Raw genomic sequence first — 27046 nt, forward strand, 5'->3', positions numbered from 1 at the left:
AAGTTTCTGAGGGAAGGATATTCGTGCTGCACGGGGAATGAAGCCGCAGCGCACGGGCGGTGAGCACTTCCGGTCTGCCTGCAAGTTTATGCATTAGCATTGGGAAACTAAGCGAAGATGGGAGAGCAGGACGGGGCGCGGTGACAGGTTGGTATGATTTATACAGAGGAGGGACAGGGACAGTTCCAGCTTATAGGGGATTTATATGGCAGGGTGCATGCCAGCTTATAGCTAAATCATCGCAGGGTGAAGTCCATCTCCAGGCATGGAAGGAGCAATATCCTGTTTACAGCTGTAGATAAAGGGTTAATAAGTCTATCACTTGCTATTGTCCTTATTTGAAAGCAGATCTGCAGCAACCTAGCATGGCAAAGAAAGGGCAATTGGGCTGTGTTCAGACAGGACAGCTGACTGTCAGCGCAGTTTATCTTTAACCAGTGTTTTTATTTACTGCAACCGAGATCAAACCCAAAAGATATGTCAGTCCTCTGATTTTTAGATTCAATCTCAGGCATATGATAAACATGGTGTAAATGCTAGGTGTGAACAGTGCCTATAGTGTGTCCATATGTCAGATGAATATCCGCACTTCTATAGAGTATGATACATTGTACGGGAATTACAGGAAGGCTGGATCTACTGATTGTTTCCAAAACATGGGGAAACATAAGAGATATGCATGTCACCCCGAATAAAGCAGCACCAGGTTTACCAGCTGTCCTGTTGCCTCTGGTGTAGTTGTGCTCACCATTATTGGAGGTCTGCGATGGGCCACAGTTTTGGGTGTTCTGCAGTGGTTATCATTATTGGGTTTTTGCAGGTGCTGCTGTTATTGGGAGGGGGGATATATGGCTGCCACTGTTATTGATGGAGAATCTGTGTCCACTGCTGTCACTGGGGGACGACGTGGCCGTCACTTGCATGTTCTGGGCCCCAATGACATTCCACATCCAGTGCAAGCGGAGAAATCTGTCTAGAATATCATTAACCGGACCGCGAATTATAAAATATTACTATTTGCTCGCTAATCCAGCATGGAAAAATCTCAAGCGTAATGTCAGTCTCCTGGAGCTCAGTGCAAAACCTGCAGCAGGCCCATCATCTATAACAGGGGTAGGGAACCTTCGGCTCTCCAGCTGCTGTGAAACTACAACTCCCAGCATGCTCCATTTACTTCCATGGGAGTTCCAAGAACAGCAGAGCAAGTATGCATGCTGGGAATTGTAGTTTTGCAACAGCTGGAGAGCCGTACGTTCCCTACCCCTGGCCTATAATGTATCATGTATAATACTGAGGTTTCTGGGCCACCCTTTGTACCCCCTCAAGTGGCACCCCTGGGAAAACCATGGATTATCTCCACTGAGTGACAATAGGGTCTGCGGGTAGGATCCTCAGCACAGATCCAAGGACTGTCTCATCTGTGTTATGAAATGTTGGCGATGACTATGACAATTGTTTCACGTGTGATTTTGCTGTGACAGTGCAGAGAGGGGTGAGGGTACGTGGAAGACCTCAAATATAGATTTATTAAGCCTGACATTTCATATGCCAGTCTTAATAAAGGCCCCCCACAATTGCAAGACAGACCTGATTTGTGAAGAGGCTCTGGCTACGTCATTTAGGGTGCATTCACACTGAGTAAACGCTAGCTTATTTTGTAGAGTAAAATTACACTTGTAAATTTTGCTATCCCATTGACTTCAATGATATTTTTTTACAAGTGTAAAAATACGCCTGTAAAAAATACGCCTGTAAAATGTCATTGAAGTCAATGGAATAGCAAAATTTACAAGTGTAATTTTACTCTACAAAATAAGCTAGCGTTTACTCAGTGTGAATGCACCCTTAGGAACTGGTGTTTGTTTCCAGGACACCTCATGCCAAAAAACTGACATGAGTTATAAGAAATATATCAGGCCCGGAAAGTGGTGCAGAATGAGGAATATGTTTCATTTTTGGTTCAAGAGGGGGCGCTGCGCCAAAGATCTGACACGTTTTCACCCCTGTAGGCCAGAAAATTTTGTAGTTCAGGCGGTATTGAAGGTTTTTAAGACATGCCCATCCCCTTTAAGAGAGTAACTGAAAATGAAAGTGAGTTTCCCCTCACGGTTTATTTGTACAGCTGGCAGACTACTAGACAATGGCATCAATATCTCATTTATTATAGAAGAGGCGTAACACTTTAACCCCTTAATATGTCTTATGGTAGACAACCCATATAGCATTAGAGTCAGTTACTATCTGATGGTCGTGTTACGTGGCAACCTGTGAGATGGATATGTAGATGACGGACAGGGCTCCTGTTTGGTGCTTTTCTTTCCTGCATAAATTAACCCCTTAGCTTCTATGGTGTTGCCACACATTGATGCAGAATAACTATATTACACTCCTCAACATGGGACTTGCAACTCCAAAGAGGAAAGGTCTGCCACCAAGGCCAAGACGGCGCGTTTAGGCCATGCAGGCTGCTCACATTAGCATGAACAACATGTAGCTTTGTCCTATTGTAAAATGGCTCCTGGGACACTTTGGAGAAATAGCTGCGTCACTGATTTTACGACCAAATCAATGTAATGCCGAGCTGTTAGTGCACCTGAAACAGAGACTAGAGGGGTTTGGCTACCAAACATTATGCCACCCCACACCATAATCCCAGGTGTAGGACTGGTGTGATGTTCCCTTGTGAAGGTGGTCACATGTAGGTCAATGGAAAACCTATAGCGGGATATCTGTCTTGGTGCACAATGTCATGCAAATGATGATTTGTGTCCACACTGTTTGCTACCCTAGGCTTGGGATGTGATGCATTGGGTGGATCATTCACTTTATACAGCTGCAGAACTGGTCCTCAGCTGGTCATGTGTCGACTCTCCTGCTGATTCAGACACCAGTCAGTAGTCATTTCTTTCTATGTAATTCTATGAGAGACTTTTGACTGGTGTCCAAATCGACAGGTCAGTGTGTCAATCACATGACCATCTGGGGGACCTCTGAGCTTCTTCTGTTCATACACCCCCTCTTACACTCGTCAGGAGGACTTTGGGCAGAGGTGGCTTTAACTGCGCCTGCACTGGATTGTAGGGAGGAGGCGACCAGCTGACATGGAGGAACTTGTCATTCACACCTTGTAGGTGGGATGTAGCCCAAATGCACAGAGACTAGGGAGCTGAAGTGCCCCCCCTTCCTCGACTAGTTCAGGTACATTTGCATATGTGATATTGTTTTTTAAAAGCTTATAACTTTGCATTTTGGGATTAGAAAGCTGCCCGAGGGACATGATTGTGAAGTGTGGAACATACTGGAACATAATTATGGAGTGGTATGGGGATGAAAATACCCCTCCCCCCATCAAAAAGTTTTACAGCCCCTTTAATTTGGTGCAGAGTCCTAGCTCTTAATTTTCTCTGATGCTGTTTTTATTGGACCATATCACAGTTTTCTGTATATACTCTGCTTATTCCTGCTTTATGGCTTTCTATCAGTGTTTATAGGTGTATTATCGCTGTTCTCCCTGGCTACTTTGTTCCTCCATCCCACCCTTTTCCACTTGTTAGGTTGAAGGTCAGACTGCGCCTTCCTGACTTGAGTTTCTTTTTCTCTCTTTACTTTCATTTCTGTTTCAGTGTTGCAGCAGAGACAGGATAGCTGTGCAGCGTACATAACCATTACGTGTATACACCCTGTGGAGGATTGCATCACTGTAACACAATGGATTAACCCTGAGTTCCTGTATACAGGGGGATCCGTGATACTTACAGGTATGCATCAACGTCTTCTAATTTTATCAGGACCGGTTCACATCTGCTTTCGGGCCATTCCGTTCCCCTCTCTGCATGAAAAGCGCTGCACGCAACACTTCTCTCTCCGCATTTTTTGTGCGGAAGCCACACGGACCCCATTATAGTCTATGGAATCTGTGGGTTTCCTAAGGCAACCACTTTTTTTTGCGGATTAGGTTTCCATTCAGGGGGTCCCCAAACGGACTCCCCAAATGGAAACCCATGTACAGATGTGAACTGGGCCTCACTTATACCCATCTCAATTTTGTGTCTCTTTTATTGTGTTGTGTAATTGTTGTGTCCCCTTTCATGGGGCTGTTAATGTCACCCCCCTTTTGCCATTGAAAAATTAACCCTTTACTGTGGTGATATGACAACGGGAAGTACAGGGCTGTGGAAAAATGACTTAAAATTAAAATGATTATTTTTAATGATATTATACAGTATATTTCTTAATACTGTATAATTAATTAGATGTATAGTCTGTTACATAGTCACTTTCATAAGAATTCAGTACCTAGATTTTTAATGAATTTAGCTGTGTTCACACCAGCGCTTGGTTTCTGTTCGGGGATTCCCTCCCCGAATCCACTTGAAAAATACGCATTTTTCAGGCGGAGACCCAGCGGACGCCATTATAGTCTATAGCGCTTTAGATGCTTTCTGACGTTGTCCGCCAAGTGGGAGTGGCTTATGATGAAAGGGGCGAGGACTTTTTTTGCCGATTAATAAGTGGTGTAAAATGAAATGAGAAATTCTAAAGATAACCAAGATTTACCAGACAGCATTAGCCACGTTGATGAATCTGGTGCAGTTTAAGATAGTCTAGTGTGAGTTTACCCTCCCTGAAACTTTGACAATATTAATAAATCCCTCCTATGATTCTACATAAACGACTCTGTTTTGCGGTCATTGCAGCAATAAGCTACGCCATAGGATCAATCACATCTAATAAAATCTCTTGGATCAACCACTCCTTAGCATATACGGCCGTGGTATTTGACCTTCATACGCGCGTTATCTAGAGATAAAGGTGATGTCGTTTACTGTGCCCTGATACCTGCTACTATATCCAGCAGGACTTACTTACGCCATGTTCACATCAACGCTTTTATTTCCGTTTTTCTGGTCTGTCAATGAACCAGAAGAACAGAAAAATGGACAACGGATCCCCAAAATAAGACTCAAAGGAGCCAAGGGAACCATTGCTTATATTGGGTTCCGTCGGGTGCCTGTTTTTGTTTATTTAACTGAAAAAGTCAATTTACAGCATTTTTTCGTCTGGTGATTTCTGTCAGCTCTTCACTGGATGGTGCAGATATGAGCGTAGCCTTATATTACATATAGATGTTTGTATAAAAAAAGTTTTACAGTTTTCCAATATATTGTGTACTAGCGTTTCCCGTGACTTTGTCCACGGCGCCCCCCCCCCCCCCGTCAACAGTTCGCCCCCCCCCCCTACCACCGTGTTGTGCAGTATATGCAGGTGTGGTCCGGCAATCCCCAAGCACCCTCGCGCGTGCGTATGACCACCGTCCTGGGGTCCCTCGCAGTACCATGGGTCCCTGGACCCATTCCTCACTCTTTGGCCCCTCCCGCGTGCCCCCCATTTACCCACCCCAACCCGGGACCCCCTGCTACCCACCCCAAATGGTCGCCACTTTGCCCCCCCCCTTACCCGCTGCCCCCCACTCATGCTACCCATCCCCCTCCGCCCCAAACTGCTCTGCTGTGTGCACCCCCATCCCAAGGGCCTCTGCCTCTACAGCATGGCCGCTCGCTCCAGACAGTCCGGAGCTTGCAGGGGGAGGCATGTGCTACAGCGTGTACAGCGTCCTCAGCGCCGCCCACACAATGCTGCGGGCCTATCGGTAAGCGGATGAAGCTGAGTGGATGACGTCATCTCGGCTCCATTAGCCTTGCGGAACGGCAAATTCAGGGCTTGCGGTGGCGTTGTGTGGGCATTTAGCAGCTTACTATGTAGCCTATGTATCTTTCCAGGTTCCAAGGTATGCATGTTCCAAATTTGAGCCGAATCCCTGCAGCCGTTTTTGCGTGATTGAGGAACAAATATCCAAACACACAAACCCACAAATACACAAACTTACATTTATAATATTAGTAGGATAAATACCTCGTGGTTTTCTAAATCTCTGCTTACCTTAAATTTTAGTTTACTTCCATTGGGTAAAAACTAGTCCAAAACTGTGAGAAATGTATACCGAGAGTAAATTATATTGGAAAATTGTATAACTTTTGATTTTAGAAAAATTGGGCCAGATTTGCTATGCCGTGTACAGCAGTTTTCTGGCATACAAGGCATAAAATGTCGCAATTCTTTTAGCAATTTTTAAAAATCTGTGCTGGCTTTGCCACTTTCCCGAAAAGGTGACATTGCGAAGGTGTGCAGGGTGTGAGACCTGAATGAATTTGCTCCAGACTATTGCTGACTGTGGCCATGACTATACTGGAAAGCGTATCACTAAATGCTGTTAAAAGAGCAGAAGAAAAGCTCAGGGAAGATGGCCGCCCCCATTAACATGTACAGAAAATAGAATTGAAAATGTATAATCTGAAAAAAAATATATATATTTTACTGTCTAGTTTTAACAAATAAAAAATGGTGATATAATCCTTTAAAAGGAGAATTCCTTGAATGAGTATTTCAGGGGTTTTATAGTCCACTGTCCTGAACACTTTGAAGATTGTCAGTATTAATACACGGCCATGTTTGTGACTGCATATATTCCATCTTTATTCTCATAGAGATTTTTGTTGTTGTTCTAGAATAGAATCCAATTCAACTACAATGAAATAACCAGACTACACTGTGGTATACGTGAGAAAGGGCACCTATTATTCTGGATACTCGCTCAGTACATCACATCACCGTCTAAGACATAACCACTGCAAGTGAATCTCTTAAGTCTGCTGGCGCGGAAATGTCACAAATGGATGCTGCAGATGGATCTTTCAGTGAGCCAAAGTCCCAAGAAAGTACCGGAGACGTGTCATATTTTGGACAAAAGTTAATCACCAGATTTGAGTCTTCTGTAGACCCAGAGCCACAAGAAAGCAACAGAGACAAGTCATCTGTAGACCCAGAGCCAAAAGAAAGCAACAGAGATGAGTCTACTGTAGATCCAGAGAAACATGAAAGCATCAGAGACAAGTCATCTGTAGATCCAGAGCCAAAAGAAAGCACTAGAGACAAGTCATCTGTAGATCCAGAGCCACGGGAAAGCACCAGAGACAAGTCATCTGTAGAATCAGTGGCACAAGAAAACATTACAGACATTTCTTTTGGTGAACCAGAGATACAAGGAAACACCAAAGACAATTCATCTGTAGAACCAGTGGCACAGGAAAGCACTAAAGACATTTCTTCTGATAACCCAGAGCCATGGGAAGGCGCCAGAGACAAGTCTTCTGATGATTTAGAGCCAAGGGAAAGTACTGCAAACACTGCTTTGGCTGATGTAAAGTCACAGGAATATGCCACAGGTTTAGGTAGGCCACAGTCACCAGTGAGCAGTGCAGACAAGTCTTCTGGAGAAGATAAGTCTGCAGACATTTCTATTCAGTCACAAGAAAGCACCGTAGATATGTCTTTTGGAGCCGAGAGGTCACAGGAGAATGTTAAAAACAAAGCTTCAGGTGAGCCAGCATCAGAGACAAGTACTACAGTCATGGCTCCTGGAGAAGAAGTGTTACAGGAAAGAGACAAGTCTTCTGGTGAGCCACAGCTAGAAGAAGAGCCACACATGGCCACTAAAGAAATACCTTTATGTGAACTAGAGCCGCAGACTGTCACTGCGGGCAACGATTTGATTGTTGGTGCCTCGTCTTTTGGAGAGGAAAAGTTGCAGGTACATATTACAGAAAAAGCTTCAAGTGCAAGCACTACAGACAAGTCACAGGAACGCAATACAGACAAGTCTGCAAGCAAACAAGGACCACAGATAAGGAGCATTGCAGAGCAAGAATATCAAAATGAAGAACCAAGTGAAGGAACAACTATCCATTCTGGAGCAAAACCTAAAACATCAATCTACTCGGGTAAACTAGAGACTCAGATGGGCACTGTAGACGTCAAGTCTTTTGCAGAGGTAAAGTCACACGCAAATGTCACAGAAGAATCTTGGGATGCAGGAACCTCAGACAAGTCTACGGTAGAGCCCGAGTCCCAGGGAAGCAATATAGACAAATCTGCAAGCAAGGAACAGTTACAGGTAAGGAGCATTGCAGAGCAAGAATATCAAAATGAAGAGCTAAGTCAAGCAATGTCAACCCATTCTGGTGCAAAACCTGAACCATCTACTTCTTCTGGTAAACTAGAGTCTGAGAATGATACCATAGACAGCAAGCCTTCTGGAGAGGAAAAGTCACACATACATATCACAGAAGGATCTTGGGATGCAAGAACTTCAGACATGTCTATGATTCAGGCACAGGGTAGCAAGATAGACAAATCTGCAGGCAAACAAGAGCCACAGATAAGAAGCATTGCAGAGCAAGAACATCAAAATGAAGAGCCAAGTGAAGGAACGTCAATCCATCCTGGTGCAAAACCTAAAACGCCAACCTACTCTGGTAAAGTAGAGTCTGAGATGGGAGCCATAGACCACCAGCCTTCTAGAGAGGAAAAACCAAAGATACAATTGACAGAGTCCAAGGAGAACAATGAAGATAACGTCTCATACCAACAAGAGTTTCAAGAGTCAGAGCTAAAGCACAGAAAGCCAACTCATTCTGGTGCAAAGCCTGAATCCTTATTGTACCCTGATAAATCTCCATCTCACAGGGACACCGCAGGCAATTTTGGCGATGGGCAGACACAAGAAAGCAGTAGAAAACCGTATGAGCTTCAGCCGCAGGCAGCCGAAGCTCCAGGCACAACAGGATTTCTTTTAGGTAAGAAATGACGCCTGACACAATTCTATAGTTATGGGCGACTTCTTCACATACAAACAAACACGCAAACACACAACTCAAGTTTGTAAAAAAATAATTACTGTGAGTTTCAAGTGTTTTACAATGCAGACTTTAAAGGGAACTCTTCACATGAAACATTTTGTCCAATCTGTAGACAGACTGTTATAGCAGAATGATATATAGCTTTGTGGGGAAGATCATTTATTCATTGAAATCTGCAGTTTCTATGTTGAGTAGTCAAGGAGGCGGTCCTATCAGTGATTGACAGCCTGCCCTCTATGACTGTACACACAGAATTAGCTGTCAGTCAGTGATAGGACCGCCTCCTTGACTACTCAACATAGAAACTGCAGATTTCAATGGATAAATGATAGGTTATACTGAATCTTTCCCCGCACACCTATATCTTAATGTCCTCTGCTTCTCCTGTTCTATAACATGCTGCCTGCAGATTGGACTGTATACCACATCTCCATCCCATAGGACATGTTACCAATGAACATGATGTCATTTCCAGAGAAGAAGAAAGCAGCCATGTTTTTGAAGGCTGGCACAATTCCTTTAAGGAAACAGAGTAGCTTGTGCTACGCTGATGCCATAGCTCCAATTCACCATTATGGCGGTTTACGGAAATAGCCTAGCATGGTATACAATTGCCGCGCTGTTTGGCTATTTTTCTAAGTCTTGGGAACAGTTATTCTTATCCCTGCATCGATTTATCGAGATGGGAATAACCTTTGACTCATCTTTTCCAATGGCCGCAGCTAGTTATCAGTATCAGGGTAAACTTTGCTACATTTCTACCATTTGTGGCTTTGATTCTTCCATCTTCTTCACATAGAGAAGTGTCCGCACTCCATTACGTTACATAAACCGGTGTCGTCCTGGTCATCCTAACCGGTTGTGTCCTCTCTCCCCTCTGCAGGTGCTGTTATAGCGGTGCTGGTTTTACTACTTTGTTTCATGTCACAGAAACAACAACCTTCAGACCACAAGGACTCTCCAGTCGATATTTTCTTTAAAGAATTTGCAAGTGTCAAGAATGATTTCCCCGGACAGTATGAAGGTTTGTGGTTCAGAAGTGAAAAACTGCTACAGAAACATATTAACATGTCTGATCCTAGCGCACCCTCTATCCTAATCCTCACCGCCGCCCGGGATGGGGAACAGACTTTACGCTGTGTGAGCAAACGTATAGCAAAGTCCTATGCCGACTCCTTCAGTACAAGCTGGTTAATGGTTGACGGACTATCTAAGTCTAAATCTGACAGCGCCACCAGCAAACTGCAGATAGATAATGAACTAAGTTCAGGATTTCAGTCTAATAGTCGGGCAGCAGTATTATACCGCTTGGAAACATTACCGCCTGGTTCCTTACTCATCCTCTATAAATACTGTGATCACGAAAACGCCGCCTTCAAGAACGTGGCCCTAGTGCTCACTGTACTCTTAGAAGAACAGTCACTGGAGACGGATCTTTCCCTCACGGAGGTGGAAGAAAAAGTGAAATACCTTCTTTGGGAACGGTTTGCTAACTCCGAGGTCGCCGCGCACAATGAAATGGATGTGGACAAGCTGAGTGGCGTGTGGAGCCGCATATCTCACGTTGTTCTTCCTGTACTGCCCGTGGCGTCTGTAGAAAGTGGTAGCTGTCCGGGGATTGAAAACTGAAATGTTGGTATTTTACGCTAGGTTCACATTAGTGCCATGGTCTCCATTTTTTGATCCGAACAATGGAGAGCCGGAGTGCTTTAACAGTAGTTACACACGGACACTGACGCACCCCATTGACTATAATGGGATTCGCCAATTTTCCGCCTATTTGAAGCTGAAAGCAGCGGAGAAAAAAGCCGTCCATGCCGGACTTTTTTCGTCCACCGATTTTCCAATGGAGACTCTGGCACAGATGTGAACGCAGCCTAAGATAATGCAGGTGCGGACCTTGAATTGTCTTTCACCCAAATGTGCCTTGATATAGCAGAATAATGTCTGCCATGTTGAAAGTGATTTATGGAGGTTACAAAGTAACTGAAATTTTTTTAAGGGCCATCAAGAATTTTAAATTTTTTAAAATCATGATAAAGACCATTAATGAGGGCCGGTCACCTCTCTCGACATACTGAGGGGGACTCGTAATTCTCGCTACGCGGGTTTTCTGGCATAAAGGGATGTTATTTAGGCGCTCGTATGGAGCCAGGTCCTTTCCTGCGCCAAATGTGCCCCACAAGCTCCGATCCACACCTCATCTGCCACATTGTGCAAATGTGAGAGTCATGGGCAGGGATTAGGGCGTCTCAGCGTCTCCCCCAGAGCTACAATGGATATCTACGCCATTTCCTACCTGGCACAGGCACATCTGACAGATTGATGAAGAATCTGCAACCTCTTCGTAAATCTCCCGTTTCCTGCTACAATTGGAGCCCGACTTAATAAATTTGCCCCACGGAAATAACAATTTTGGAGAATTTTATTTCATCATTTTATATAGTGCTGTTCCTCTGTTACCCTCAGAGAAATCTATGAATGAATTGACAAGTGGGTGTTTGTCCCTACGCAATCCAACACTGTTCCCTCAGTCCTATGTTAAGAAATACCCCATGGACAAGTGGCGCAGTAACACCAGTTGTCAATGTCTTAACACAGCAGAGTTCCAGGATAAGATTTTACTGGGGAAGGCAAGTAGATACCTAAGCAGACATGTCAGGAGAGGTGACCGCCCCTTTAAGTGTCGTATATTATTATTAAGGCTCCAGTCTACAAAAATTATGTATATTGATTTTATATTTTTAATTGCCTTTACTGCTAGAAAATTAATATCTAATAAAAATTCTAATCTCCCTTTAACGGCATATGAAGGTAAAGGGGGGCAGGGGGTCCTGTGGCTATGGATAATGCCTCCGTTTACCTGAAGTATAACCCTGCATTCATGCGATTGAGTTTCAGAGTCTGTGTGTTGGCCGGATTATGGGTTTGTTCACACGGTGGAAAATGGATTCCGCGTGTGAACATACCTCGTGGCTAGTCGCGACAGAATGCATCATGTTCAGACCGGTAAATGGCGACCACATGGACTGAGCTTCACGGTTGAAATTTGGTAGTGTAAATGCGGGGTAAGGCAGTGAGCGGTTTCCATCTAAAGGAATGGCACTGTGTTTTAAACCAGTGTACAGGATAGGTGATCAATGGGGGTTGGATGGGATCATGACAACAGGGACCCATCCCCAATAAAAGTGGAGCGGCTGTCACCTATGCGTACTTCATTATGAAATTGCCACAGATAGCTGAGCATTGGACTGTTCTAGATATGAAGGAAGAGACTGCGCAGACTGCCACTCCGCTCAGTTCGGGAAAATTTTTCTATGCTTATGTAGAGGACCCAGTGGTTGGATCCTTACCGATCAGATGCCTTATGTCTATCCTGTGGAAGAGCTTGGAAAACCACTGTAATATAGTGTAACCCATAGGAAGAGATCCCTACACTTTCTATTGTCTAGGGGACCTGGTTAGGGGTGCCCCCTCCTCCTACCCCTTCACACCAGCGTTTCGCAGTCCGTTCTCAGGTTTCCGTCTTCTGCATGCAGAAGACGGAAACCTGTCAGACCGGGTCCGGCCGTGAGCGGCGGTGAGCGTTTTATGCTCTCCACTGTGAAACCATGTTTTTTAAACCGGACACAGAGTACTGCATGTCCGACTCTGTGTCCGGTTTAAAAAAAAAAACGGTTTCGCGGCGGAGAACATAAAACGCTCACCGGCGCTCATGGCCGGACACCTTTCAAACCCATTCAAATGAATAGGTATGAAAGAGTCCTGCAGCTTTCCGTCTCCTGCCCTGTTTTGTGCAGGAAACGGAAACCTGTATGAACGGACTCCCGGGCGCAGATGTGAACGAGCCCCTAGTAAGTGTTATACATTTACAAAACAGCTTTAAAATGCACTTTTAGAGATGTAAAAAGCTATAAAAAGTGAAATATTTTATTTCAGATTTGTTTTGTAAATTGTTATAATTTTAAAGTAAAGACAAATTTTAATTCTGTGTCCAAACGTTTTGTCATTCTACTGTAATGTGATCTGTGTGTTGTGGTATTATGTGACCTGTAAGGATACAGAGGTGCTGTCTGGTGCAACGTGATGTGCTGAATGCAGGAAAGGATCCTATAGAGATCAACTGAGATCCATTCTGGCCTTTTCTGTTTGGTTTTTCTGTAAAACATCAGAGGGAAACAATCTCATCTTTGTGTCAACCCCTTTTTTTCCTTCCCTAATCCAGCTCGCCCATCCTTTACTAGCCTGTACTTGGATGGTCAGATTGGCTTTCATGTTGGAGATTGTCATTGTTCGTCCACATGGTTACTTATGGTGCAACGTGGCATTCTGACCAAGGTACAATAGAGTTTATGCTTAGACTTTATCAATGACGACAGGTCGGCGTAGCGTGTGTTGTGTGATAATGTATACTGCAGTGAACATTAGCAGGGCGTTGTCAGACATGGACTCCCGTCTTATCAGTGACGACCTCGCCAGACAGGAGATGACCTAGAATGAGACAGGCCGTAGAAGCAGCGAGTACTGACTGTTCATATACTGGGATCGTCTATGATATTGTAATATACAAACCACACATATATATATATATTGTATATTGTATACAGACCACATGAATAGACTGACCTCCCCATCTTCATTAATGTAATGTTACGCTCTGTTACCTTGCCCCTGTTTAACCATTCAAGCTTGTTATATACCGTGGGTTATTTTGGCCAATCTTTAGGATAGGTCATCAGTATGTAATTCCCAAAAAAGCTCTTTAACTTGTCATAGTTTATAGGTCCTTATTATTATTCAATAAGTGCACAGCGACGCATTGTATCCTGTGTGTCGCCCCCTGCAGATCTAATATTGATGGCTTTTCCTATGGCATAAACTAGATAACCCCTTTAGGATGGGGTCCTACGTGGTGTAAACGCCGCAGTTTACCTGTGGTGGAAACAACACAAAAAAACCACGGCGTTTTACAGTGAAATACCCATACACTATAATGCGGTCTGCCGGGTTTTTGCTCAAAATCAGTGGAAAGAAAAGTTCTAATTGCAGGTCTTTCCTCTCTGCATATTGTAACGGAAACAGGGGACGGAATACCCGAATAGTCACACAACGCTGGTATGACGGCAGTCTTGTGCATTAAAGTTTTCAGTAATAACTTTTGAAGAGTAATGGCATCTCCCAGGTGAACTTTCTGAGTTTGGTGGTTGGTTCACATCTGAGTTGGTATTCCGTCCGGGGGAGACCGCATGGGGACCCCTCGAATGGAATACCAAACGCATTTGCAAGTACTGTGCAGTAAAAGCACACGGACCCCAAGGACTATAATAGGATCCGTGTGCTTGCTGCGCACTGCCTGCACGAATCATGCGGACAGGAAAGTAGATTGTGAACTACTTTCCTATCGGCATGTTCTGTGCAGAGACCTGGCAGCAAGCACACGGACCCCATTATAGTCTATGGGTTACGTGCGCTTTTACTGCACAGCACCTGCAATTGTGTTTGGTATTCTGTTGTGGGGATCCCTATGCAGATGTGAACGAGGGGTTAGCCTCACTAATAAGTTTTCCAAACCAATACCAAGCGCAGTGAAGGCTAAGGGGGAGTTCACACGGAGTATTCTGGTTCGTCATTTGGTACGTAGACGCCGCGGGAGGATTTGCGGGCCATATACGTTCCCATTGTTTTCAATGGGAGCCGGTACCATACACGCGGCGCTATTTTGCGGCCGCGATTTTGCAGTGGCCGCAAAATAGCTCCGCGTGTACGGTACCGGCTCCCATTGAAAACAATGGGAACGTATACGGCCCGCAAATCCTCCCGTGGCGTCTACGTACCAAATGACGAACCAGAATACTCCGTGTGAACTCCCCCTAAGGGTATGCTCACACCGAGAATTTTGTAGGCATATTTTGATGTGGATTGCACCACAAAATCTCCCCCCCCCCCCCCCCACAAAAACTCCTTGGGAACATACCCTTAAAACAGCTCTGGCTGTGACATTTTGATTTCATGTTCAAAAGAATATTGGACTTGGCTTAGGACATGGATTGACCTCCTGAGCACCCATGGAACAAATCCAATCAACACACAAGCCAACACTATAACCGGCAGCAGAAGGTACTTTTTGTATTATATTGCATGTACTGTTATTACCAGTTTAGGCTGGGTTCACACTAGCGCCCGGAGTCCGTTCTCAGCTTTACGTCTTCTGCATGCAGAAGACGGCAAGCTGTCAGACCGGGTCCGGCCGTGAGTGCCGGTGAGCGTTTTATGCTCTCTGCTGCGAAACAGTTTTTTTTAAACTGGACACAGAGTACTGCATGTCCGATTTAAAAGAAAAAAGTTTCGCGGCGGAGAGCATAAAACGCTCACTGCCGCTCACGGCCGGACATCTTTCAAACCCATTCAAATGAATGGGTATGAAAGAGTCCTGCAGGTTTCCGTTGCCTGCTCAGTTTTGTGCAGGAAACGGAAACCTGCAGAACGGAGACCGGGCGCAGATGTGAACGAGCCCTTATATGTCAGTCACTGTACTATAGTGATTAAGTAATACCACATTTCACCACCAGAGGGAGTGTTTTATCTTTATCACTGTATAAGACGTCATGCACTTACAGCTCAGTCTCCTTTACATGTAAACGTTTTCGGCTATGTACATGTATTTCAGAGGCTTCTTTAGGAGACTGCATTACAGAGTCCATCACACATGCAGCACTATTATTTCTGTCAGGGGTGCAGTGTTAGCAGAAGTTACCTGTTACTGAAACCTGTGGGGGCTCGAAAGTTCCTTCTGCTTCATTAAAACTACCAGTATACTAAATGGCAAAAGGAAGGTAGGGGCCCCATTACAGATTTTCCGTTGGGGCTTGTTTTTAGCATGACGAATCGTATTTTAAAGAGGCTCCATTTTTGATCAATTTTTTTTCTTTTTTACTTTTATTGGGGTAGAAAAAAACATTGCAATTCCATCATGCTTTTTTTTTCTTTTAAATCTTACACCCTTAACTATGCAGCATAAATAATACGCTCCCATTATTCTATGGGACAGTAAAGTTATAGCGATACCAAATTCATAGTTATATTTTACTATTTTTGCACAATATATACATTATTTTTATACAATGGGGTTTTGTATTGTCCTGTTTTGAGATCGGCGACATTTTAATTTTACCACTGATGAAGATGTGTAAGGACTTATTTTTTATGGGACTAGTACTTATTTATGCCTTTATGATGTACATTACTTTTTCATCATTTATGTTATTGTTTTGAGATGCGGATGAACAAAGAACATCGGTTCTGGAACTATTTATATACTTATACAATATGCGGTATAATGTACATCCTAACCATTGTTTTCAGCTCAGTACAATTATTGCAATACCAAAATCCATATTTTGCTGTTCCATTAGCAGAACTGTATGAGGACTTGTTTTTTGCAGGACATGCTGTAATTTCATTGGTACCATGTTGGGGCACACTTGACTTTCATTACATTTTATCCCATGTTCCATGGGATAAATTGTTTGATGTTTTTTTTTTTATCTCTTTAATAAAATTCACCATACAGAATAAATAACACATTTGTTCTATAGTGCAGGTTATTATATGGCATCTTTTTTCGGATGTGAGTCACATATAAAATGACGGATATCCTGGCGGATGTGGGAACATTCACTGGACCAGAAGATTTGCCTGTTCTTGCCGGGAGTCCGAAGGGTTACACATTTTATCAGGAGTGACCAATGCTCCATTGACTTCTGTGGGGCAGCCAGGACTGCAATCCATAGAAGTCAATGGAATCATAAAAGCTCTTCATTCATGCTCCAATTTTCCAGATTGGGAACCCTAGTGATCTGACACAGGATAGGGGATACATTTCGGTAATGGGGCATCCACTTTCAGGGAAAGCATCGGCAGCCCCGGCCTTAAGTGCAGTTGAACTGGAGAGGACCAATCACAATAGTGATTGTTTCTTCCCAATTCGCTTTCCATTGGCCTTTGTAAACCATTGATTGATGCCTTGTCAGCACTTTATTCTCGTCCTGCAATGGACTCTCTGCTGCCTTTGACCACTCTCTGGTTCCAGAGTACATATGTGCGGGCTCCATTTTCTGGTTTTGGGGGATTTTTTTTACATGCTATCCATGGGCAGAATAGTGAGATTTCTCACAATCCTGGAAATGATCTGGTGTGAAGCAGAAGGAAGATCAGATCTTAGGAAATTATTGCAACACCTTCTTCCATACAATCCTACAGACGGTTTCCTTGGCCACACATGGAGAAGCTATCAACAGAGAAATCCCAACTCACAATATGATGATGGATTTATCAGCTGTGTTACAAGAGCCGTACATCAGGAGAGACATCTGGTACAAGAGCAGTGGCCATCTGGAGAAAGAAACACAGGAAGAGACAACAAGAGTTGATATAAAGAAGAGACATTTTGAAGGAAATCGTTCTTTTGGCCAAAAAACAAAAAAAATACATATGTCAAGGAGCAAGATCTCAATACAACGAAACTCAAGAGCATCATACACATTCTTCACGTTTAAGGTATATTATACAGTCTGTGTTCTAGATGTGACAACCATTGCGATAGCGATTCAACTAAACCAAACTTATAGCATCATGGGAATATATAGGGTTCATGTGAACCAAGAGCGCTTGGATGGGTACCATTGGAATACAGGCAGGTAACACCATGGGAATGTATAGGGTTCACGTGCACCAGGAAGGGTTGATTTTTTACCATTGGAATACAGACAGGTGACACGCATCAGATTGATGATATGTATGATGATCTGTATGTGTAACATACAGTCTTACTGACCTCTCCCAGGCTCCATTGTGTGTTTCCATCCTCTTCGTCCTCCTCCTGAATGACGTCAGCAGTCCTGAGGACCCAATGACAGGCCTCAGTAGTCCCCTGTGGTAACAATGGACCCCATTGTCACCTGTCATCTCCCCTGAGTTGTCTGTTAATAAACACTCGCTTTCTTGCAATTTTAGAACACCTTTTCTTAAAATTCAGTTTTATTCTGGCCCAAATGGTAATGCCCTGTTGTAAAGTTGTTTCTAAATTTCCAGTGGGAGTAACAGAGGTACAGCATAGCATAGTGTTATAAGGGTAGCTGCTGCAAAATTGTATTGATAGGGGTGTACTGTATACCTCTGCAATACTGCATGCAATGAGGTACAGATGTAGCAAAGGTTAACATGACTCATAATGTGTTAACTACACTGTGGCACATAATAATAATACATTTTATTTATATAGCGCCAACATATTCCGCAGCGCTGTACAATTTGTAGGGTTCAAGTACAGACAATAAGATCCATTGCAGAGTGATAGTCATTTCACACAATGGGACTGAGAGCCCTGCTCGCAAGAGCTTACAATCTATGAGGTAGAGGGGGTGACACAAGAGGTAGCAGGGGCGGCATTGCTTATACAGAGGTCAGACAGTTTTGTAATAGAGGTGACTGTCATTACACAAACATAAAATTTTATGAACCTTCACTAGTCGTGTACTTTAACTGTGGATGGTGCCTGGACATATAAAGTTAGCCTGAAATGGCATCATATCATGTAGGGTAATGTGGGAGCGGGGACAGGGGAGGGTTAATTTTAGGGATTCTAATAACGGTACGGAAGGGTTTACATTAGAAATTGTGATAGGCCTGTCTGAAAAGATGTGTCTTTAGTTTGCGCTTGAAGCTGTAGAAATAGGGAGTTAATCTGATAGTCCGGGGTAGAGCATTCCAGAGAAGTGGTGCAGCTCGGGAGAAGTCTTGTATATGAGCGTGGGAGGTTCTGATAATACAGGATGTAAGTGTTAGGTCATTGAGTGAATGGAGAGAACAGGATGGGCGGTAGACAGAGATGAGAGTGTTATGTCAACACTTTCAACAGCTTTTGTTGTCTTCTGAACTAGGATATCTCAGCATGGGATATTATCCAGCTTTAGAAAGTCAAGTTAAACTGTGCTACACAATTTGTCTTCTCATTGATTTCTTATAAATCCTTGAGAATAAAAAACCTGGGTTTGCTTCTGTATGAAATTGGATATGTTGGGGGTGCAATATGTGTGTCCTATTGTGAATTCACATTCTAGGATGGAGTAAAATCAGGTGCTGCCTGGTATGCTGTGGATCCACTAGGTGGCGCTGTATCCTGTGACTGTTAGTATGAGGCAACACCTGTGATATCCACATGTAGGAGATGTACAGTATAGTTAGCCTCTACTTCAATAATCCAACACCTTATAATGCTGAGGCTCTGGGTGTGTTAGCTGTGACCTGCCAAACCACACAGCTAATACTCTGAGAGCTGAGGCAGCGCCACCTACTGGATCCATGACACACCTGCTTTAAACCATTCCATTCCAGTCTAAAACACAGATACTACATTGATACTGCAGGGCTGGCATTATCAGTGCAGTTTCTGTTTTGTGTCAAAGCTGGCGATGGCAGAGACCTGCGCTTCAACATTGCGGCCCACCTTACAATTTGAGAACCATTGCTTTACACCATTATATTGCAGTATAAGGCCGAGGCCTCATGTAGAGGAAACACAGTGGTTTTGCTGAGGTTGTTTGAGCCAAAGTCAAGGGTCGCTTGAATGGAAACTATAAAGGAAGCTCTTACATGTTTCTCTTGTGTTAAATCCACTCCTGACTTTGGTTCTCAAAATCTGCAACAAAACAACAGTGTGTTTCCGTAACATGAGGGCTCAGCCTAAAACTGTTTCTGTAATAAATCTGATTAATTTCATATCAACCATATGACACTCCTTCATCTTGACCGTTTTGAAAGTGTCAAAAATGCAGCAAACATCTGTATTTTTTTGGAAAAAAATCGATAAGTCTAAACTGATTTGTGCCAAAAACAATTCTGGTGCCTTGGTTTTAGTAAATGTGGGTCATTGTTTCAGAGTTTTATACGATGTCCTATAATGTGACTGGGCTGTAGACACTCATATGTTTATAATGCAATAAAACCCATGCAGGGTGACATGACATGGGTTCTCTCGGGGTAGGTACTGCTCCTGATCGTGTTCACAAGTGCACAGAAACTTCAACCATATGGAAATGGTCCCAAGACAGATGCCTGCAATGGAACAGATGAAGACAGTTATCTGCAGGGGATAGTGGGACTGCTTTGTGGGAATGTCAGATCAGCTGGACACATGTGTGCCGCAGACCTCCCCCTTACAGCTTAGTGTCAGCCACCTGATTCCACTTTAAATAATTCTTTGGTCAGAAGGGAGGTGGATGGGTGATTTGCTACCAGGGGGCTCCCACTCCTGACTACTCCCCCCCTGCAGTCAGTAAACACTAGGAGGTACTTTGGAGGTACTTCTTACTTTAACAAGTCTTCTCCTTCTAAGCATCATTTAAGGTTTACGGTGTAACCTGCTTGGCCATGAAAATAATATTAAAGGTGGTTGGGGGGGGGGGATTTTGTTTCAGGTTCATCTCTGCAGAACGCTTGACAGAGGGAAGTCACATCAGCGGCCCCCTCACCCTTACTAGAGAGGGAAACAGAAGACCTGGGGGCTTATAGACAGACTGGAAAACCTGTAGGAGGAGGCAGCTATTGGGATTCCTAACCCAAAAAACATACTATCTCAGATCATATATCCTGGACTGCCCTGGATGCAATAGACATATGAGTCACATATGGATCATAGAATAAAGGCGGCAACGATACAAAGTGACATTGTACAAGAACTAAGCAATGCGAGTTAGGTTCGGTTTTATTGCAATAATAAAAATAAATATAAAATAATAAATAAAAAATGAAAAAGTCATGGCAAAGCTGTAAAATTAAAGGGTTTATACCACAAACAGAACGTATTCTCTATCCACATAAAGGGGATACATTTCTAATCACTGAAAATGGAGGACTCTTGTACCCCTGTTTGAATGGAGCGACTGTTGAGCCTTATTCACACAGCCATGTGACATCCGCGTTTTTGGTGTGTGTGGATGATTTATAAAGATTAGTGCACTGAATCCAGTCTTCATGTCTGTAGTGTGGCCCACACCCCTTCATATATTCTCTGGCAAGGCCATATACCTGTACTGAAATCTATGACAGATCTTAGTTGCCGTACGTCCATTAAACTGTAAACTGGTGTAAATGCTGACAAATCAAACATCATGTGACCAAAATATACTCACCAGGCCTTGGCAGGTGCATCGATGGCAGAAGTCGTAAGTCTCACATGCCTACTGCAATGAATTGGTGGCCTCAGCAGTCACTGGCAAGGAATCGGTGATGTATATGCGAAGCCGAGGACTTCTGGGATCAAGTCACTGGCACTAGACTGAACTGAGATGGGCGGCAGACAATAGAGCGCCAGAGACAGGTATGTATGCTTTGTTTGCTTTATAGTACGCCTCTCCCGACCTCCACATCGATTGCTCCAATTCTTGGACAACCCCTTTGATACCTCAATGACCAAAGTAGGTATCATTTTCTGCAGGAAATATATATTTGTGTATGTCCCTTTCCCAATGAAGAGCAAATCTTTCTGCCTATAGCACCGCCATGATACAACGGCCTAGATTTACTAATAGACAGGCAGTCTGACAATACACCAGACGTATCACAGTGACTGATATTGGAGGATAAATCTGGAGTATTTTCAGACTGACTATACTACATTTATACTCCTCCTTTTAGATCGCTTACTTTGTGCCAGGATTTGTCAACACTATTTTGGCGTATTATGGCAGACTAAAGCCACACCCCTTTTTCTGACAATCCCCACCCACATGTCTAGAATGCTGAAAACTTTTAGCCCCAATTAGACGCGCCAAATTGCACTAGAGACATGACATCTTTACCCCGTTGTCTAGTCGTGTCTACAATGGTAAATCTCGGCCAATGGATCAATCTTTCATTTTAAGGCTGTGATCACACTAGTAGTGTGCGACCGTTCAGGGTTCCACTTAAAATATGCGGAGAGAAAAGTCCTATGGTTTCGGGCGGATCCGATTATAGTCTATAGTGTCAGGGGGTAACTGCTTTTTAAGCGGAACGTAAATCGGAACGCTAGTGTGAACCTAGTCTAAACTGTGTCGATCAGACCGCTTGCAGTTTGTCACTAGATCCCTCTATTTCTGTTCATTCATTGGCTCATTGGAAATCAATCATACTCTGATTAATATGATCAGATAATAAGATGACCCAAAGTTTCTTCTCCTTCCTCCTCCTCCCCCATGTGTCTACCTCTCCTCCTCCCCTGACCCATGTCTTGTTCTTCTTCTCCCCTCTCCCTGTCCCTCCTGTGCCCCCCTCTCCCCCTCCCCCTGTCCCGGCTCGGAGCTCCCCCAGCCTCACACAGCTCAGAGCCTGTAATTACTTGGCCATGCGGGGAGGGAGCGGGCAGCCCCAGCCGGTCCCTAGGCTTTTCCTGCCGCAGCTGCAGTACAGGGATGTGTGCACCTCACCGCCGCCCCCCCGGGCTCATGCTGCTGCTCATCGGACTGTGCCTGAGCCCCGGATCCTGCAGCTCTAAGGTAACACCATGCCACCTATAGTGCCAGGCTGTGCCCCCTGCAGTCCTGGAGCTGCTGCTGCTACAGACATGTGACTGTGTGGTCCTCACCTACAGACATGGCAGCATGAGGGGCTACAGCTGGGGAAGGGTCAGCACAGGCAGAATAGAACAGGAGAAGCACATGGGAAAGGGATTTAAATAGCCATGTGTCTGTCTAGTGTGACCAGGGGTCTATGGCTGCTTATATACTGTGTGCTCTATGTATGGTGTGGATATACAGTCTGTCTATCTATCTATCTATCTATCTATCTATCTATCTATCTATCTATCTATCTATCTATCTATCTATCATCTATATATCTTATCTATCTCATATCTATCTATCTATCTATCTATCTCATATCTATCTATCTATCTATCTATCTATCTATCTATCTATCTATCTATCTATCTATATGTTATCCATCCATCTATAATATCTATCTATCTATCATCTATCTAATCCATCTATCCATCCATATGTTACCTATCTACCTGTCTACCTATCAATCCATCAATATCATATATGTCTATCTATATATCTATCTTTGTCTGCCTATCAATCCAACAATATCTATTATCTATCTATCTATCTATCTATCTATCTATCTATCTATCTATCTATCTATCTATCTATCTATCTAACTATCTATCTATCTAACTATCTATATGTTCATATATTATCTATCTATCTATCTATCTATCTATCTATCTATCATATCTATCTCTATAGTATTATACTATCTCTGAAGCTCTCTTACATTAGTTGTGCTAATATTGCAATGAATAAAACAGTGATAATCCCATGTCATCCTTACTTCTATATACAATATGTAGCAGTGCTGAGTTGGTAATGATTTCGTACACACCGGATCCAGGTAAGTCCACTCCATTATCTGAGCATAGAGCATTATTTTGGTGCACTACAGATCCAGCTCTGCTACATCTCCTGTATTTTTGGGACTTTGTCTCTGTTTGAATATTTTGCCTGTAATGTATATACCTGTAATCTCTTTAGCATCAGTATATGGGTATACTCCTGAATGTGACTGTCTCACAGCGGCATTGAAAAAAATGGCGTTCAATATGGTGTACTGATGTCACAAAAGGGGGCGGAAGATTTTACAGTCTTCCATAAAAGTACCATTATTTACTCGGAAAAGTGTCAGTCAGCTACGGTAGGAAGGCTACAACGTATCAGATACTTTGTGCTGTGCAAATGGCATAGCCCATTCTGAGGAATACGGTGCACCATACCAGATTTATTGGATGGAAGTTGCACCAGTTTAGCACCAGTCCACTATCTACATCTGACATACTGTAGACGTGTACTGGACAGTGACGGAGCTGTGGTTGGTTATGTAATGTATGGAAGATATCCGCCTGAAATATACTGAAGATGGTGCCATGGTGGTAGCTACAGCCCTTATCAGATTCATTACTAGACGTCTTCCCTGAGGGCAAAGAATCAGTTCTAGAGTCAATTAGAGTCAATTTATTAAATTGGTCAGAATCTGTCTTACTTGCCCATAGCAACCAATCACAGCACAGCTTTGATTTTTCTTCAGCAGTATACAAAATGAAAGCTGCGTTGTGATTGGTTGCTATGGGCAAGTAAGGCTATTTTAATAAAGCTGCCCCATTGTGGTCGGCCCTGGTCACTTGGACCTATCATTATAAGCAGAAGCCACAACATGAGTGTGGATAGAGCAGAAGTCGTGGTTATATATGTATATCCACATAGTCTGCTATATACTGTAAGCACAATACAGGCGTACACATAAGCATCTCTATGAGATTTATTGAACTGTCTTAAAAACGTGTTGTCACCCATATGCAACGGGCATATAGCCAGCATACAAGGGCATATAGCCAGCATACAGGGGCTTATAGCCAGCATACAGGGGCATATAGCCAGCATACAAGGGCATATAGCCAGCATACAGGGGCATATAGCCAGCATACAGGGGCATATAGCCAGCATACAAGGGCATATAGCCAGCATACAGGGGCTTATAGCCAGCATACAGGGGCATATAGCCAGCATACAAGGGCATATAGCCAGCATACAAGGGCATATAGCCAGCATACAAGGGCATATAGCCAGCATACAAGGGCATATAGCCAGCATACAAGGGCATATAGCCAGCATACAGGGGCTTATAGCCAGCATACAGGGGCATATAGCCAGCATACAAGGGCATATAGCCAGCATACAAGGGCATATAGCCAGCATACAAGGGCATATAGCCAGCATACAGGGGCATATAGCCAGCATACAGGGGCATATAGCCAGCATACAAGGGCATATAGCCAGCATACAGGGGCATATAGCCAGCATACAGGGGCATATAGCCAGCATACAAGGGCATATAGCCAGCATACAAGGGCATATAGCCAGCATACAGGGGCATATAGCCAGCATACAGGGGCATATAGCCAGCATACAAGGGCATATAGCCAGCATACAGGGGCATATAGCCAGCATACAGGGGCATATAGCCAGCATACAAGGGCATATAGCCAGCATACAAGGGCATATAGCCAGCATACAAGGGCATATAGCCAGCATACAGGGGCATATAGCCAGCATACAAGGGCATATAGCCAGCATACAGGGGCATATAGCCAGCATACAGGGGCATATAGCCAGCATACAGGGGCATATAGCCAGCATACAAGGGCATATAGCCAGCATACAGGGGCTTATAGCCAGCATACAGGGGCATATAGCCAGCATACAAGGGCATATAGCCAGCATACAGGGGCTTATAGCCAGCATACAGGGGCATATAGCCAGCATACAGGGGCATATAGCCAGCATACAGGGGCATATAGCCAGCATACAGGGGCATATAGCCAGCATACAGGGGCATATAGCCAGCATACAGGGGCATATAGCCAGCATACAGGGGCATATAGCCAGCATACAAGGGCATATAGCCAGCATACAGGGGCTTATAGCCAGCATACAGGGGCATATAGCCAGCATACAGGGGCATATAGCCAGCTGTGTCAAATTTTCTGGGATTGTACAGAATTTTTAGGGGTTTTCTGTGATTTAGACATGGCCGGGCCATAGGGTAGGTCATCAATATCAGATCGGTGATGGCCTAACGCCCACGATTCAGCTGTATGAGCAGACCCCAGGTAAGTGCTGTGACCTCTTCACTGAACACCAAGCACATTGCTAGGTTTCGGACCCCCACAGATTAGTTATTGATGACCTATCTTAAGGATCTTCAGGATGTAAATTCTAAAAATCCTTAATCCTCTGCACTCAAAGGAGGCACGTTTATACAAATTCTACCCTAAAATGGGTAGAAATATTTGGTACCTATGAGGATAAGATAAGATAATCCTTTAATAGTCTGACCATGAAGAACTTCAGGATGTAGTTACACTAGGATCCAGGTGCTGTATAAGAAAATAGCAGTGTTATAAGTGACTTAATATGGTTGTGAGATCTATTACATATTTTGCACAAATGCCCAGGACAAGATCTTCAAACTTCTCCACTGTATCATACTTGGCAAATTTTGGAGGGAGATGCCTGAGCCATGTGACTTTTTTTTGCATAGCCATGCTCCCTTTTCATGTCCTCTGACATTAGTGGTGTTATATACTGCTAGAAAGCTAAATTGCAGAGATATAGGTGCCTTTATTTTCGGTACCAATATCACTGCACTGTCAGAGGAGCCAACCTCACAGCTGTGGGTCATTGCTGGGCAATGAGGAACTCCCCATTGACAGTACTCCTCCATAGCCTTGTACTGTTGGGGATGGGGCGTTACTCACAGCCCAGGGATGATACAGAATTGAGCACACTGTCAGCTTTCTAACAGTATATAACACTGCTAATGTCAGAAGTTATGAAAGGCCCTCTTTAGAGTCACACCCCTTTTTGGAGCATGACATTTCCCCTTTATTGACGTAGGCACGATATGTACCAGCCATGCCCCTTTTTTGTGACATGGCCGACACATAAAGTTCATATGTCATATTCTGTCATTACTGGTAGATTTGCCCATTCCTCCGGGATGCCAGCATTAGTCTCCTTTTTGTAGAAGTCTATAGAACGTTCTAAGATGTAGTGGCGCCCATACCTACCTTTAGAATAGTGCGGCAACAACTGCTGCCTCTGCAACCCCTATAGCTGCACCCATGTACGCTTTGCTTCATTCATACAGAGGGGCATTGCAGGCCTTGTGGATACAGGATACGTGTCTTTTCTGGGACATCCCCTTTAAGAACTTACTGGTTTCCACAAATTTGAATGAATGAATGTTTCATGCAAGATTCTTAGATGAATTTTTCCTTGAACAGAACCAAATCTAAATTTGTAGACAATTAAATTTGAATATTTCTGGATTTAGAAATAATTTTAAAATTTGCAAAGTTTTAAAGATTTTCTGCAATCATCTTAGTGGTGACATCTTTTGCCTTTATCAGTTGCCAGTGGAACTTTCTGTGGTTTGGCGTTTGTCAGCTACCCAGCCACGATGTCCTTATTGCGGACAGGTTTTCCGACAGAGACACAACATGTAACCCGGACGCAATAAGGATCATGGCTGGGTTTCTGACAAGTGCCAGACCTTAGAAAGTCCATCATTCATGGCTGTATCTATAGGGAACTGATCAAGACAAAAGATGTCACCACTAAGATGTTTTTTGTCTATAAATATTAATATGATTACAAAACCCCTTTAACCCCTCACAGTCTCTTGTTTGAAGCCTG

General features: G+C 43.7%; 2 protein-coding genes across 2 annotated transcripts in view; both read left to right on the forward strand.

The window, feature by feature from the left end:
- The first annotated feature begins 90 nt into the window (after positions 1-90).
- Positions 91-12364, forward strand: LOC142218894 (uncharacterized). Its single transcript, XM_075287873.1, has 4 exons — positions 91-147; positions 3624-3758; positions 6567-8693; positions 9640-12364. The coding sequence occupies exons 3-4, from the start codon at positions 6722-6724 to the stop codon at positions 10383-10385; spliced, it is 2718 nt and encodes a 905-aa protein (XP_075143974.1). The 5' UTR covers positions 91-147; positions 3624-3758; positions 6567-6721; the 3' UTR covers positions 10386-12364.
- A 9840-nt stretch (positions 12365-22204) lies between these two features.
- LOC142218913 (ADAMTS-like protein 2) overlaps positions 22205-27046 on the forward strand; it is a 33893-nt gene continuing 29051 nt past the window's right edge. Inside the window, exon 1 of the mRNA XM_075287905.1 lies at positions 22205-22288. Within this exon, the coding sequence (XP_075144006.1) occupies positions 22205-22288 (84 nt within the window). The remainder of the gene's footprint in view (positions 22289-27046) is intronic.

The sequence above is a fragment of the Leptodactylus fuscus genome, chromosome 9 (assembly GCF_031893055.1).
Source record: "Leptodactylus fuscus isolate aLepFus1 chromosome 9, aLepFus1.hap2, whole genome shotgun sequence".
Taxonomy (NCBI): domain Eukaryota; kingdom Metazoa; phylum Chordata; class Amphibia; order Anura; family Leptodactylidae; genus Leptodactylus; species Leptodactylus fuscus.

Coding starts and splice junctions, on each gene's coding strand:
- LOC142218894 (XM_075287873.1), top strand. CDS start 6,722: ATGTCACAAATGGATGCTGCAGATGGATCTTTCAGTGAGCCAAAGTCC. Junction 8,694..9,639: donor CACAACAGGATTTCTTTTAG/GTAAGAAATGAC, acceptor TCCCCTCTGCAG/GTGCTGTTATAGCGGTGCTG.